We start from the raw sequence: 15,158 nt of genomic DNA, 5'->3' as shown, positions 1-15,158 counted from the left end.
TACTTTTAAAACAAATAATTTTGTGCAAATAATGAGATTGATAGAGAACGAATTTCAAAACGGAAAATTTATTAAATTTTGCATTAGATTTATCTAGCATAATATAAAACAGTTAAAAAGAATTGAAACTGTTAGCGAAGCCTTCATGCAATTTTTTACTTTGTCTAAAGTATTTTTCATGAGGACTGGTGATGCAGGCTAATTAAAAAAAATACGTATTTGCAATTTACATGTATGTCCACGTCGATTATTGGTTCATTATATATCTGACAAATGGGAGTAACATATGACTGTACGGACTGTAGAACTCATATAGGGATATCTGGTGATTAGCAAATGTTTAACCTGTTTTATCGACTAACTGCCGCATATTACTAATCTCTACATTTTCCTTAATTTTGGATAGAAAATCGACAAATGGAAAATTGTTTCGTAATCCGGGAATAAGGAGCTATCATCTGCTATCGATATTATTTCTTTTTAAACAGGAGAAAAATGTTTAATGTATATTGCGCGCTGTCCGAACGCCCGATTTTTTTTTGCAATTTTCTTAAAAACGGAAAATCCGGAAATAAAATTTCAAGCGGAGTTTTAATTCGGAAAAAGGGAGAAAACGTTTTAACTCATGAAAACTCAAAAATATATTTAAAAATATTTTTTGTGCGTCAAATTCACAAGTCTAGTGGGCTTCATTATTTTGTTAGGCGTACGAGCTTTTCGAAATAATGTTCTTTTGGTTTTTTTCCAAATTTGGTTGACTGCGGGGGGGGGGGGGGTACAAATTGCATACAAGCAGTTTTGGTTGGCACAAATCAACGCAAAGTTACTTTTATTTTTTTTTTGAGGATATTAATTATTTTTCAGCCAGGTCATGAGTGTCGTTACGGCTATGAGTTGTGTCTTTTTTCTCTTACTCCGTAATTAAAAGTATTAACGACTGAAATAAAATTCAACATTTTCAGATAATTTAATTATTTTTTGCTTGTATTTCATATATTTATTACTGACAATGAGTGTTTTGTTAATGATTAATAAATTTTGGTTAGAATATGCTAAAACTACTCCAAAAAAAGTTAAAATTGTGGATTCATACTTGTTCTACGTTTTTCTGACTGGTGTTAATCAATTCATCTATTGTTGTCTTGTTGGCACTTTTCCTTTCAACAGCTTTTTAAGTGGATTCATATCTAGTATATCATGTTTTATACTAGCAGGTAATGCATGAGTGTTAAAAATATTTATAATCTTTGAATAATATAGACTAAACTTTTATTTAAGTCAAGGATGCAAAATCAACTTGGCCAAAATTAGTAATTGTAGTTTCATTTTTAATTCTACATAGCTAGTAATTTGTACTAACAATATGGAAGTCAATCTTTGAGATAACTTTTAGAAATACATTTTTTCAATCTGTTAATATTTCTGTCTTCCTAAATCTGTTTTATATAATCTGAATTACTTTGGGAATATGAATATCTTAATTTATCAAAATTGTATCCATTTTTTTGATAATTAAAGAGGGAAAATATAGAAAGAAATATACAAAATGTTCCTTTCAAAATGGGTGGTCAATCTGATTTTTTTGACTAATTAGAACTGAAATTTTATTCATAATATTTAAAAACTAAGATTCTTAATGTAAACTTGTTAATCGTTTGTTATCTAACGATAAATGATTAATAACGATAAATACTTTACTTTATATTGTTATTTTTAATTTAAGGTGATTTTGTTTGCTATTTTTAGTATGACAATATTGTTTTACATTGGTGTAATTAGTAAAGAAACAGACAGCTTCTATAACATTCCATTCAGACATCCATCAATCTTTTCAGAAATGTTACTGTAAAAAGGTATGATGAAATGAAACCAAGATGGACCACATAGTTAATTAATTATTCAGCTTGATAATGTTTAAAAACTTATTGAATTGATTGCAGTGAATACTGTTAGTCAGAACATATATATTTCATTAAATAAGTTGAATATAAGATCATCCTATTCTATATTTAATCTTGCTTGATAGTAAGTTTATGATTAGATTATATAAATGAGCGACAAAAATTCTTTATTATGAGTTATACTTAAATGTTATGATTTTCTTAAAATATTATATGTTTGACCCTTATATGTTTATAATAGTAGATTACCTAACTCGTGTGGGAAAGTAGATTATTGTCTTGTGTGAGAGTAGCGCCTAAACTGGGCAAGGGAGGAAAGGCATACGAGATAAGAATCTATCATATTTCTTGCTGAGTTTGCGGGAAAATCCTGCTTTTCACATGGAATATAGAAAAATGAATTAATAAAAAATCAATATTCTTTGAGTTAATCATTTTGTATTTGTAGACAACTTATTTAATTGTTTGATGAACTCTCCATTTTTCATATATTTCAAGATGGACAGCATTTTAATGTAATAAACACAAACAATTCAGTATTATTTATTCGAATTCATTCTTTGACATACATATTTAGTTTGTTGTAGACGAATGGAGAGTTCAAACAATTAATAAAAATATTATCATACTTGGATTAGTGATTATTTATAATATTATTTTAATGAAAAAAAACTGAAATATTTGAAGATATAACAAGCTTTTGCTGAAGAAGTGCAAAGTTACAATTTTTATGACTTTTCAATTATCCAAAAGTTTAGTTTTCTTGTTATTTTGCTCACATGTGATGTTAAAAATAACATTTATTTGTTAACACAGGCCACTAATATAAACGGTTAAAATTTATCACAAAAATATTTATCATAAAAACTTAATACTATATGAAACTTATATTCTACAGTACTAGTTATTCAGGTAAATTTAGGTACAGAAATTTTGTTGTTGAGATTTTCCTTATAAACTCTTCTTTCATTGTAACTTCTTTGACAATTTGTGGCTCTTGTTTATTCTTTTCTTAAAAATCTTCTTCGCTTCCTTAAAGGATATTATTAATTTCTGAATTTTATTTTGAAACTATTTGTAAAATAGAAACTTATTCTAAACATTCAAAGGTATACTGTAGTTGCAATTCAACAATAATAAAGTCATTAGTTTCTGAAATATATTGGTATAATATATTAATTTAAGTCAGTTTCCTACTGATGGGGTTCTCAACTGTGGCTCTCGCACATTGAAAAAGTGATTATTGTGTTTAGCTCACTCGTATTAAGAAAATTGTTGATATTTTGAAGCAAAGAAATTTGAAGGCATAGAAAGGCTACTTTCTTGAAGTCTTTACCCAAATTCGATATGTACTTTTGTTAGTCCAGAAAAAATAATAACCTCAAAATTTGAAAAGTGCGTAACTTGAATGGACAGAACTCTGTTACGAAAAACCAAAAATATAATATCACTTTATTTATAAACATCTCAAAAATAAGAATATTAATTGTAAAGTTTCAATATTGATTAGAAAAAATTAGAGATGCGAAAATCTAACAGAATCAAATAAATATACTAAGGAAGGACATATAAATAAATTAGAAAATATGATGGAGCATTTGATGAATAAGATCGACACCATGCTAAATTTATTAACAATTGTAATAAATAAAATGGCGCAATGAACTCATTAAAATTGCTATTTCAAACGCCAATGGACTGATGCAGAAACGACAGGAATTAAGAGCATTCGTATTAATTGAAAATTTTGACATTATGTTAAAAAACTCACTTTCCAACTATAAATACACATACCAAACTACACCATATATAAAATAAATCAACCGCTCAATAAAGTACACAGTAGAAAAGTGGCGTTTTATTTTTCAATATAGTCTCCTTTTAGTTCAATACACCTGGCCCAACTTCTTTATCCCATCTGAAAAATACGTTTCCTCGGAGTCTGCAAAGTAGGCCTCCGTGTCGGCGATTACCTCCTCATTCGACTCAAATTTAGACAGTTCGTAGCCTAATTTGACCAGTTTAACCATGGCGACGGCGGAGGTGTGAGCCGGTGCATTGTTATGGTGAAAGAGCATTTTTTTCTTCACCAAATGGAGCTGGTTTTTCTGCAATTTGACGTCGAATCGGTCCAGTAATTCGGCATAGTACGGCCCTGTGACCTTCTTGCCCGTTTCCAGGTAGTCAATGTAGATCGCACCTTGTAAATTCCAGAAAACGGTGGCCATCACCTTTCCGGTCGATGGGTCAGTTTTCACCTTCTCCGGAACACTTTCGCCGGGTAAAGTTCACTGTTTCGACTGTTCCTTGGTCTCTGGTGTATACCAGTGGATCCATGTTTCGTCGGCGGTCACGAAACGACGCAGAAACTCCTTCGGATTGCGCTTAAACAGCGTCAGACATTGCTTTGAAGTTGTCTCACGGTTGCGCTTGTTGTCCGGAGTGAGCAAACGCGACACCCATCGCGCCGACAGCTTTCTCATGCCCAAAATTTCATGCAGGACATGACCCACGCGGTCTTTTGAAACGCCTACGATCTCAGCTATCTCGCGCACCTTCAATCGTCGATCTGCCAATACGAGATCGTGAATTTTTGGTAGCCGTTTTCGGAGCACCTGGGCGTGGATCATTAAAAACCGACGTGCGACCACGTTTAAATTCGTTAAACCAATTTTTGACGATCGCCATCTAAGGAGAAGAGTCACCGTACACAGCATCCAAGCGCTTTTTGATTTCGCGGCACAATTTTCCTTCCAAAAACAAGAATCAAATCACTGACCGATACTGCTCTTTTTCCATTTTTGTAACGCGCCCGCTTCCACATGCGGTCAACAGAACAGATACTACACAGAACTATAAGTCCGATTCAACTGAAATTTTGACCGTAACCATCGACAAGGTTGTACTACATGGTAGTATATTTCTTTTGCACGAATGGCGCCATCGGGCGATAGGCTAAGTATCTATCGGATAACCCTTGTAACCCAACCCGACGTGAAACTTGCTCATTAGATGAGACTAGCTATTTTTTGTAGATTTTGAGTCACTGAATTGTTATTGTTATTGTTATTGTTATTACTTCAAGAACTACGTCCACGTGGAACGCTGCAGAGGTAAACTAAGTACCTATACGCATTAGTCTTGGTTCCCTATAGTCATGAATATGCAGACTTACCTTCTCTATCATTTTTTTAAATGATGTAGGAGGATAAAGTTGAACACAATCATGACTGGACCTACAGTTTAAGCTGGAATCCGAACCACCGGAATCACAGTAACACACATATGAAAATTTCATTTCTGAAAATCTTCACATATCCGGGGCTCGAACCCGCGACCTCTTACACAGAAGCCTGGGCTCTTACCCACTGAGCCACCGAGACCCCTAACTTTAGAATTACTAATCTAACTTTAGAATTACTCTATCACATTAAGTTTTTTGAATATCCTAACCTAAAAGTAAAAAAAGACCTCTTTTTCGCTGTTTCTAAAGTACAATAACTTCTTGAATAAATGTTTTTTTGGAAAACTGAGTACGCTGTCTTAAACAAGCACTCTTATCCCCTGAAACCCTTTTTGGAAAATCTTTTTTTCTGTCCAAGCTGTCGGCATTTGAAGTTTATTGTTAGAGCAATTTCGTTAAAGCCTGAAAATAGAGTGAATCATTTAAAAAATCGATGTAACGTATTTTATTGTAAGTTAGATCACCGAATCGATACTCATTACCAAAACTGCATCATAACATCAGAATACCCTGATAACCTAGCCTAAAAATTAGATAAAAACCTATTACGGACCCCCATAAGACGTTTTTTCTACAGATATAAAGCTAATGTGGACGATTGAAATAGTATTTTTTATAGGACAAAGCATTAACGGACACCTTTAAATTTCTAATCTATACCCACTGATAGCGCAGGCATTTGTTTTGCCGAGCAAAACAAATTTTGCGGTATTTGAAACCGAGCATACATCAGTTGAACGATGAACATTTTAACCTAAAGCGGTGCAAGAGACTCTTACAACCCAACTTCCGTGACCCACGAGCCCGGTAACTTCGAGGCAGACGCTATTCTAACGAATTCACCTTTCATCCACTAGGTGACTACCATCTTCGTCTACTGGAATAGCAGAGCTTGCTCTACTTCGCAGGAGAGCTCAAATGATGCAGTCGAACGATATAGTTCTGATACTAGCAGTGCAAATATTACTATCCATGTTAGAGATCGTGTTTGAACGGTGGACCAACGAATAAGTATTCAAAATATCAAGAACTTCTTGCAAAGAAACGTTTGCATAGACGTTTGAGTAACCAACAGTAGTCAGCTATCATGACAGAATCCCATTGTCCTGGATATCTAGACACAATAGTTAGTAGACCCTGGTGAAATCTCTCTCCCTGCTCATCACTTACATCACCTAAATTTCCATCCGGAAAGAAATCGAGATGGTCATGTAAAAAATGTAGTTTTTGACTCATACGGCATCCTAGATCTTTAAATTTTTCTAACTAATTTTTCTTTTATAAGTTTTTTGTAATTGTTTTCTTTCTTATTTCCTATGAAACCATTTATGACTTTTTCAAATGCAACCCAGGCATTTTTTTCTTTGGTAGACGTAGTTTTCTTGAAATCGTCATCTTTACACAACAATTTAATGTGAGGTTTAATAATATTTCCTGATTTTATTTTTGCGTCATTGAGTTTTGGACATTTTTTTATGTAAATTCTAAAAATATGCACTCGATTGATCGAGCTCTTCTACGAACTACTTGATCAACTAACGTTTCGTGAAGGATGTTTATGGATCCGGGTATCAAACTTTTCCTACTAGGTCAGTTTTTTTTTACATAGTGCTCCTTATCAGCTCTACTATTCCACTAGCAGATGAAACATGGGTATTTGGTGTATCCACTTTGTTGGCCTAGAAGAATAAATATTACTTTAAAATCACCGCATATCTTTCATATATATCTTATGTAATCTATTTTTTTAAGAAGCAGTTTCATGTTTTCATACTTCTCACCTAAAACTATTGAATATCCAATAGGAACGGATGCTTACAGATTTCCATTATGAAGGAGAGCTGCCTTCAAACTGCAGGTAGAAGATTCTATAAAAAGTCTCTACTCGCCTTGATTATAAGTTTTAAGGCATAAAGCAGGCATTAAACCTGAAACATCGTTGCAAAAAGTTAATGATTCCACCTCCTTCAAATATTTTAGATACTCTTCCTCGTGATTTTTGCGCACCTTTTTCTTGCAATCTTGAAGCTAATAGTATCGACTCTTCTTTTGAATTCTCTAAATCTTGATTTAAGTTATTCTAGTCAGCCTTATTAAACGTATAAGGTTTACCAAACGTTGAGCGCAGTTCGTTACTAGTATAAACAACTTCAAATTCATTTTCATCTTTCTTTGTATCTTTGTTCTTTTTCTTCTTCTTCTTTTTCTTCTGCTTTCACTTTGATTTTTGGAACAGGAATGGGATTTTGAGGCGTATGAGGAGTAGGTCTTCTAACAGATTGTACGTTTGCATATTTAATAGTGTGTTTATTTTTGTTATTAAAGGTACTGGTTTGTTTACACCGTGGCATAAAAAAAAAAAAATCATCAACGTGATTGTTTGATTCTCCCCATACTATGAGAGTGCCAAATGGCATACACTATCTTTTTTCATTTTTCCAGTGTGTTAAACCTACCTGCACGTATCGTAAATCTTGTTCGGTACTTAAGTTTTCTTTAAATTAGTTACTTCATTATTGAAATATTCTTTATACAATAATTTGATAGACGTTGTTAAAGATTTATGTTGATTAGTTAGGATGAAATCATCACAAACATAACAAAAGTTCACACACTGTCGCGAAAACACTTTATGAAAATTTAAGTTTTTGACTTAAAATAATATCTTGTAACGGGATAGCTATCCGTTTATTTAATTTATGCGCGCGATCGTATCGAAGAGCGCGCGGGGTTACCTGAATGTTCAAACACGAAGACCGGAGAGCAGGAGGGAACGGGTGTCAGTCAACCAACTATCTACTAACGTGAAATAAATACGTCGAAAATACTGTTAATATCACTTACGGGATTGTTTATTTCCTCTAAACTATACAATATATTAGGCCCGCGTGTTTATGTTTACAAGACGCGCGCACGACAACAACATGCAGTGTCGGATCGCTCGCCGCTCATTGTTCGCAGAGCTATTACATGCGTATTTCTTGTCGAATACGAGAGATTAATTATTAGCAATTCTATCGCGATCGTGAAATCAAGCTGGCCAGCTTACCTTATTAACGATCGTACGGCAACAAGAGAGAACGCAGCACACTATCGAGTTCTGGTAAAGTCTATAGTTTTTTTTGTTTGCTGTTCGAAAACTCGCGTGCACGGTTTCGCCCTCGATGGCGAAATCCCTCACTCACACACTTATACCCAACGAGAGATAACTCAGTTCTTGCGGACTCAGGTCAGCTCGTCTCGACACTTAGGACAGCTCGGGAACAACAACAACTTCTTGCACTCCTCTGCGATCGGATAGCAATCCTCAAAATTGCGGCTAGACGTATCGGTAGGTAATCCTCCACTGGTTCGTTATCATACGCGCGCGTTCCGTCTCGTCTCGTGTCGCATTCCCTCAATACATTTCGCCCCAACCGGCAGGTGCTGCCCTCGCCGGCAGCCGCATGGTTGGGCTGTTAGCGCTAATAAGACGTTTACCGTCACAGCTCCCTTCCAGTCTGGACCTAAGGGGTCCTCGACGATAAAATTATTAGCGCTATTCTTTTGGAGGTTAAGAGGGTGAAGGGCAATAAAGAGTCATATTCCCTGTGATATCTTAAGCAACTTTATTGCGTGTTGGTGTGGGTGTGGCCCTGCCCACGGGGGCAGGGATCTTCATCCTGGCTGCTCACTGGTCATCTGTATCTATGACCCTTTCCTCGGGTATCGAAGGTGGGCGCCTGTTCGGCTGCCCGGGGCCTTCGTCGCCGGGATTAAAGGTGGGGTCCTTTGCGTCGGTCTCCCAGGTCCTTTATTCGCAGGGCCTCATGCATCCACGGTCGGTGTTCTCGGCGGTCTACCTCTCTTCCTTTTCCCGACGATGGGAGGGGGAACTCGCGGATTCTGTCGGTATGGTGTAGTCCGGGTGGTTAGCGCGTTCTTGCGAGGTCTCCCTCGCGGGCGCTTTGCTGTGTTAGTTGGAGGGGCGGTTATTGGGGTCTTATCGGAAGCATTAGAAGGGGCGTGACGAGGTTGGCTCGAAGTTGTCGCGTTATCATTCCGGATTGTTGTGATCCGTTCCCACCCTGAATCGGTACGCCTCTATGTATGGGCGGAATTTCTGTATAGCCCATACGACCGTCAAGCACTCGCGCTCCGTGGCAGAGTAATTTTGCTCCGCCGAGTTAAGGACTCTGCTAGCGTACTCGATGATCCGGTCTCCGTCTCCTACTCTTTGAATCAGGACGGCGCCGATTCCCGTAGCGCTAGCATCCGTTTCCAGTACGTACTGCCCGTCGGGTTCCGGTAACCCGAGGCACGGTGCGGATATCATGAGCGCCTTAAGCTTAGCGAAGGCTTGTTCTTGGTCCTCTCCCCGTACATATTCGCTCTTTTTCCCCGTCAATCTCGTTAACGGTTGAGCGTGTGTAGCGAAGTCACTCAAGAATCGGCGGTACCATGAAGCAACCCCCAGGAAAGTGCGCAGCCGTCGCACGTTTCCTGGTCGTGGGTACTCCACGATAGAGCGTACCTTTTCAGGGTCGGGCCTGATATCCTCGCGGTTAATCAACAAACCCAGGTATTTTGCTTCAGGCTTGCAGAAGACGCTCTTCTCTCGATTAATCGAGAGGCCAGCTCTACACAACCTATCCAACACGGTTTTAAGATGTTGTAGATGATCTTCGAATTTGGACGATACTACGATGATATCGTCCAAATAGGCGAAGGCGAAATCGCCAAGTTCGGGTCCGATCACGCTATCTATCAACCGTTGGAAGGTGGAGCCGGCGTACGAGAGACCGAATGGCATTCGCACGAACTAGAAATGTCCCAGTCCGGGCACGGTAAAGACAGTGATAGGTCGATTTTTGGTCTTGAGTGGTATTTGGTGATACGCGCTACTGAGGTCGAGTGTGGAGATATAGCGCGCGTTTCGTAAGCGCCTCAATATACGAGGTGTGTTAAAAAAGTAAGGTGACTTTTCAAATTTCACGGGCAACGTACTTTCAATTATCGATTTTTTTGTTTTGTTATGTTGGTACACTCTTCCCGAACATCTGTACCAAGTTTCAAGTGTATAGCATTTTTTGTTTGGTTGTGAGAGGCGTAAAGGTTATAAGTGTTTTGCGTGCTCGGCGATTTCTTGCTATCGAAAAATATGGATCAAAGGATTTGCATCAAATTTTGTGTAAAAAATAAAATAAAGTGCTCCGAAACACTTGAAATATTGACGGTGGCATACGGTGAAACTGTTCTGAGTAAAAAAAATGTTTACAAGTGGTACAAACTCTTCCAAGATGGCCGGGAAGATGCCAATGACGAGCCTCGCTCTGGACGCCCAAGCACGTCAACAACTGATGAAAACGTTCAAGCAGTGAAGAAAATTGTTCTGGAAAATCGTCGAATCACTATCAGAGAAGTTGCTGAGGATGTTGGTATACCGCTTGGCTCGGGCCATGAAATTTTTTCTAACGTTTTGGACATGAGACGTGTGTCAGCGAAGTTTGTTCCGAAATTGCTAAATTTTGACCAAAAGAACCGTCACATGAGCATCGCTCAAGAACTGTTGAATGACGTCAACGACGACCCAGATTTACTCAAAAGGGTCATAACTGGTGACGAATCGTGGGTATATGGTTATGATATCGAAATCAAAGTTCAACCGTCCCAATGGAAGAGCCCAGATGAGCTAAGACCGAAAAAGCACGCTAAGTTCGATCAAATGTCAAAGTTTTGCTCACTATTTTCTTCGATTACCATGGCGTGGTGCATCAGGAGTTCTTACCATATGGACGTACGGTCAATAAACAGTATTATCTTGAAGTTATGCACCGTTTGCGAGATGCAATACGAAGAAAACGCCCAGAATTGTGAAAAAACAATTCATGGCTTTTGCATCACGATAATGCCCCTGCTCACTTATCTTTGCTTGTGAGAGATTTTTTGGCCAAAAACAACACCACAATCATGCCTTAGCCACCATATTCACCGGATTTAGCCCCATGTGACTTTTTCTTGTTCTCAAAACTAAAGAGACCTATGAAAGGACGGAGATTTGCAACGATTGAAGAGATAAAGACTGCATCGCTGGAAGAGCTCAAGGCTATACCGAAAAGTGCTTATAAGAAGTGCTTTGAGGATTGGAAAAGCCATTGGCATAAGTGTATTGTATCTGAGGGGGATTACTTTGAAAGGGACAACATAAATATTGATAAATAAATAAATATTTTTTCTTAAAAATAAAAGTCGCCTTACTTTTTGAACACACCTCGTATCTTGCATAAACGGTAGAGGGTACGCATTTGGCTCGGTGACCTTGTTGACCTTCCTGAAGTCTATACAAAATCGATACGAGCCATCTTTCTTGCGTATCATAACCACTGGGCTCGACCAGTCACTGTCCGCTGGCTCGATCACCCCTTGGTCTAACATCTCCCTTACCAGTCTATGCATTTCTTGCTCGACCTTGTGTGATATCGGATAGTAGCGCTGTTTGATCGGTTTCGTATTACCGACCCGAATATCGTGTTCAATGCCTGTCGCACATCCCAAGCCTAGGGGGGCCTGCGATAAGGCGTCGCCGATGGTCCTCTGCAATATCGCCTGTGGAGAGGCCGTAACCTCGGCTAGTCCGATCGTAGCTAATCTCGGACCAGCCTTCAAGCTAGCTACATCTAGCTTCATCTTGGCTTGTGATTCCTTGAACAGCAACGTATTATCGTCGGGGTCAAGTACCGCTCTAAACAATCTGACAAAATTCACTCCTAGGACACATTCCTCGATGAGGGTTGGGAGGATAGCTACCCTCGTCGGCATCGTCATCTCCCCTACGGTGAACGGCAACCTGGCATAGCCAACGATTGTCAACTTACGACCATCGGGTAGTTCTGCCGTACCCGCGAGGGTGGTATCTAACCTGATGCCTAGTACAGACGCTATCTTTAGAGCATTATTACCCATTGCTGTGGTGGAAGCTCCCGGATCATAGAGAGCCCGTATCTAGAAGTCTCCTATTTTCACCGGTAGCCACCAGCGCGTCTCCTGTTCCGGGGAATATTGGGAAACAGATTCCGCGGCTCCACAGCCCTGCTCTTTGCACACCATAGCACTAGCCACTGTGCTCTCGCGTGGTAGAGTGACGTTACTTGTCGCTCGAACCACCTCGGTTCGGATGACCAGAGTTTCCATAGGGTTACCCTTTGACGGTTTATCTGCGTTACCCGCGCCCCCGAGGGCTTGTGCGATCCATTCGCCACCACCTCGGCCGGTTTAGGGTCTTGGGCTTTACTAACGTCAATACCCCCTTTCTCCGTGTTCTCTCTACCGCCGCGTTCATCGTTGGCTCCACCAGGTGAGTTCTCACTTTCGTCGCTCAACACGCTCGCTACTACCGATGCTGACTGTGTTGGCGAAGGCCGCGAGATCTCGTTTACGGGGTTTATTTTAGAGGATGAAGGAGTGGGGTCAAGCCCACCTAACCACTCCTCTTTCCTCGTTTTCCTTATTGCATTGGGGACAGTACTTTTTGCTGTACCCCAGGCACCCACACTCCATGCATTTAAGTGGCTTGGAGAAGTCTCTCCCATCTTCGAGGAGCTTCCGGCTTCTTAGTTCGGTCCTCTGAGGTCTGGTTTTTCCCGGCGAAGTTATTCTTCATCCCTTCCGATATTTCCTTGAGAGATAGTAGCACTTGTCTTAGTATATCGGTGGGTGGAGCCTTCTTCTCGCCATCAACTGTCTCTAGGCTCGGACTAGGTGTCGCCCCCGAGGGCGTCGGCGTGTAGATACCTGGTTCGTCACCTTCTCGAGCACTTTCTCCATACGGTCCAACCTGTCGCTGACCTCCGGTTTATCACTGGACATCGCTGCCACTTTGCCCTTACGGCCCTTGTTTCCATCGGTGCGAGGGTAGTACGATAACTCTGGGTACAGAGTTAACTGATGGTCCGGTACCACCCGTTCTACCATTCGCTGGTGTAAGCTGTTCTGTGCCGCCGTGGCCAGCGCGTTCAGGGTCCGTATGGAGTTCACTTCGGAACTCCGCACTTGACCTTGAATGACCGGGAGAAGGTTGACGTGCAGCAGGTCCAATTGACAATCAGGCGTCATCCGGGGGTTTAGCCGCTTCATCAGGCCCATCATGTTGGCGACATAAGCATTCACGGGTTCGTCGGGGCCTTGATATCGGCTCTGAACTTCCCTCATCAGACGCTGTTGCTGCTGCACGCTGGTCCCAAACCACTCTCTTGCGTCCATCTCGAACTACGCTCCTACGCGTGTTCTCTTGTTGTCGCATTTCGCATTGTCTTATTCGCATTGTCTTGCTGTACATTTCTGTTTTCGGCATTTTCCAATGCGCTCATTCTGGCAGATAAGTCGTCCAGTTGGCTTTTCACATTGCTGCAATTGTTGTATATTTGGTCTAATACTTTCGTTAAACTCGACACATTCACTCTTAATGAGTCTAGCAGCTCGAGCTTCTTATTCTCTCTGGACCGGAAAATGAGATCTTGAATCATCACAGCGAATGCCGGCTGGAGTTGGAATTGGCTACCATCATTAGCCGTTATCGTGATGTTTTTGTTACTGCTCGTACTCTCGTCGTCGTCCAGTACGTTTGTGATGTTTATCGCTGTTTCTTGAATCCACGATATCACTTCTGCACTCTGCATTAGCTGGGCTAGCGGGTGTTCTCCTTCTTGCTCGGATGCTGTGTGTTCCGCGCATAAGGATACTATTAGCTCCGAGCGTAGGGCTGCCCTTCTTGCCGGATTGCTGTACTGGTTGTCGACTTCCGCGAAATCCGCCGCAGAGTAGTCGCCTAACAATCAGTTTTGCAGTCGTCCAGTACTCGAGAGCTTATTCCCGCTTGTCTTGAGCTTCAGATGTTCGAGGTACTCGTTAATTTCCTCGTCTTGGAGCGTCAACACCCAATCTTCTACCTCTTTTTCATTGTCATCTGTTAGTTTTGTTGCGGCTAATTTTAACGTAAATTTACACGCTTGTTCCACGCGTGATGCGAGTGTGAGTGCTATATTAAAAATCGGTAAACAAGTAAAAATTTAGACTTTATTACCCGACAATAGGCTCAACCAAGGGTATTCACTATTGTATTTACCGAAAGGCTCTTTGCTCGTTATTGCGCAATATAATGATCCTGCCTATCAGGCGCACTAACTGTTTGTTAGCGCGGCTGTGTAGGTTAGTATCTAAAATATTATAACGAGCGTCTATGTGCGTAATCACCAATAACCGCACCTAACAATATTTAATAATTACATTTACGTTAAAACAACACGATATGAAATAAAATTACCAATTTAAATTTCTTTTGTTTGAATGTTGCCGGTGTTAGTTTTCCCCGGGCCAACGGGTACAATATTTATTTGCGGCAATTTTCAAAACTTATTGGTATTTACGCTTGGCTAAGAGTCGTTCGGTTGCATTCGCACGCGCTTACAGCGACTGTTTACAATTTATCGTCGCGGCGGGCCTTCGCAAGCTAACTAACAGAGAAGCGATGATTACTCTGTGGCCTTTAACTAAAAGTGCGCACAACAACACTTTGATTGCCACCTAAGTCGCTGGATGACTGAGCGCAAGGTCAATGTTTAGAACCGGCGTTTTGAACAATCATAAACGCCTTAGGTTCTTTTACATTGGACGCCATGTAACGGGGTTAATACCGTCTTTTTATTTTAAGCGCGCGATCGCATAGAAAAGCGCGCGTGATTACCTGAATGTTCAAACACGAAGACCGGAGAGCAGAAGAGAACGGGTGTCAGTCAACCAACCATTTACTAACGTGAAATAAATATGTCGAAAATACTGTTAATATCATGTACGGGATTGTTTATTTCCTCTAAACTATACAATATATTAGGCCCGCGTGTTTATGTTTACAAGACGCGCGCACGACAACAACATGCAGTGTCGGATCGCTCGTCGCTCATTGTTCGCAGAGCTATTACATGCGCATTTCTTGTCGAATACGAGAGATTAATTATTAGCAATTCTATCGCGATTGCGAA

General features: G+C 40.1%; 1 protein-coding gene across 1 annotated transcript in view; it reads left to right on the top strand.

Moving 5' to 3' along the window:
* Nucleotides 1–873: 873 nt before the first annotated feature.
* LOC131663664 (dolichyl-diphosphooligosaccharide--protein glycosyltransferase subunit DAD1) overlaps nt 874–15,158 on the top strand; it is a 55,998-nt gene continuing 41,713 nt past the window's right edge. Inside the window, exon 1 of the mRNA XM_058934195.1 lies at nt 874–1,214. Within this exon, the coding sequence (XP_058790178.1) occupies nt 1,010–1,214 (205 nt within the window). The 5' untranslated portion in view covers nt 874–1,009. The remainder of the gene's footprint in view (nt 1,215–15,158) is intronic.

The sequence above is a fragment of the Phymastichus coffea genome, unplaced genomic scaffold (assembly GCF_024137745.1).
Source record: "Phymastichus coffea isolate CEN01 unplaced genomic scaffold, Cenicafe_Pcof_1.1 PCOF00037, whole genome shotgun sequence".
Lineage (NCBI taxonomy): Eukaryota > Metazoa > Arthropoda > Insecta > Hymenoptera > Eulophidae > Phymastichus > Phymastichus coffea.
Note: the sequence above shows the minus strand (reverse complement) of the source record. Positions and strands in the feature narration are given on the sequence as shown.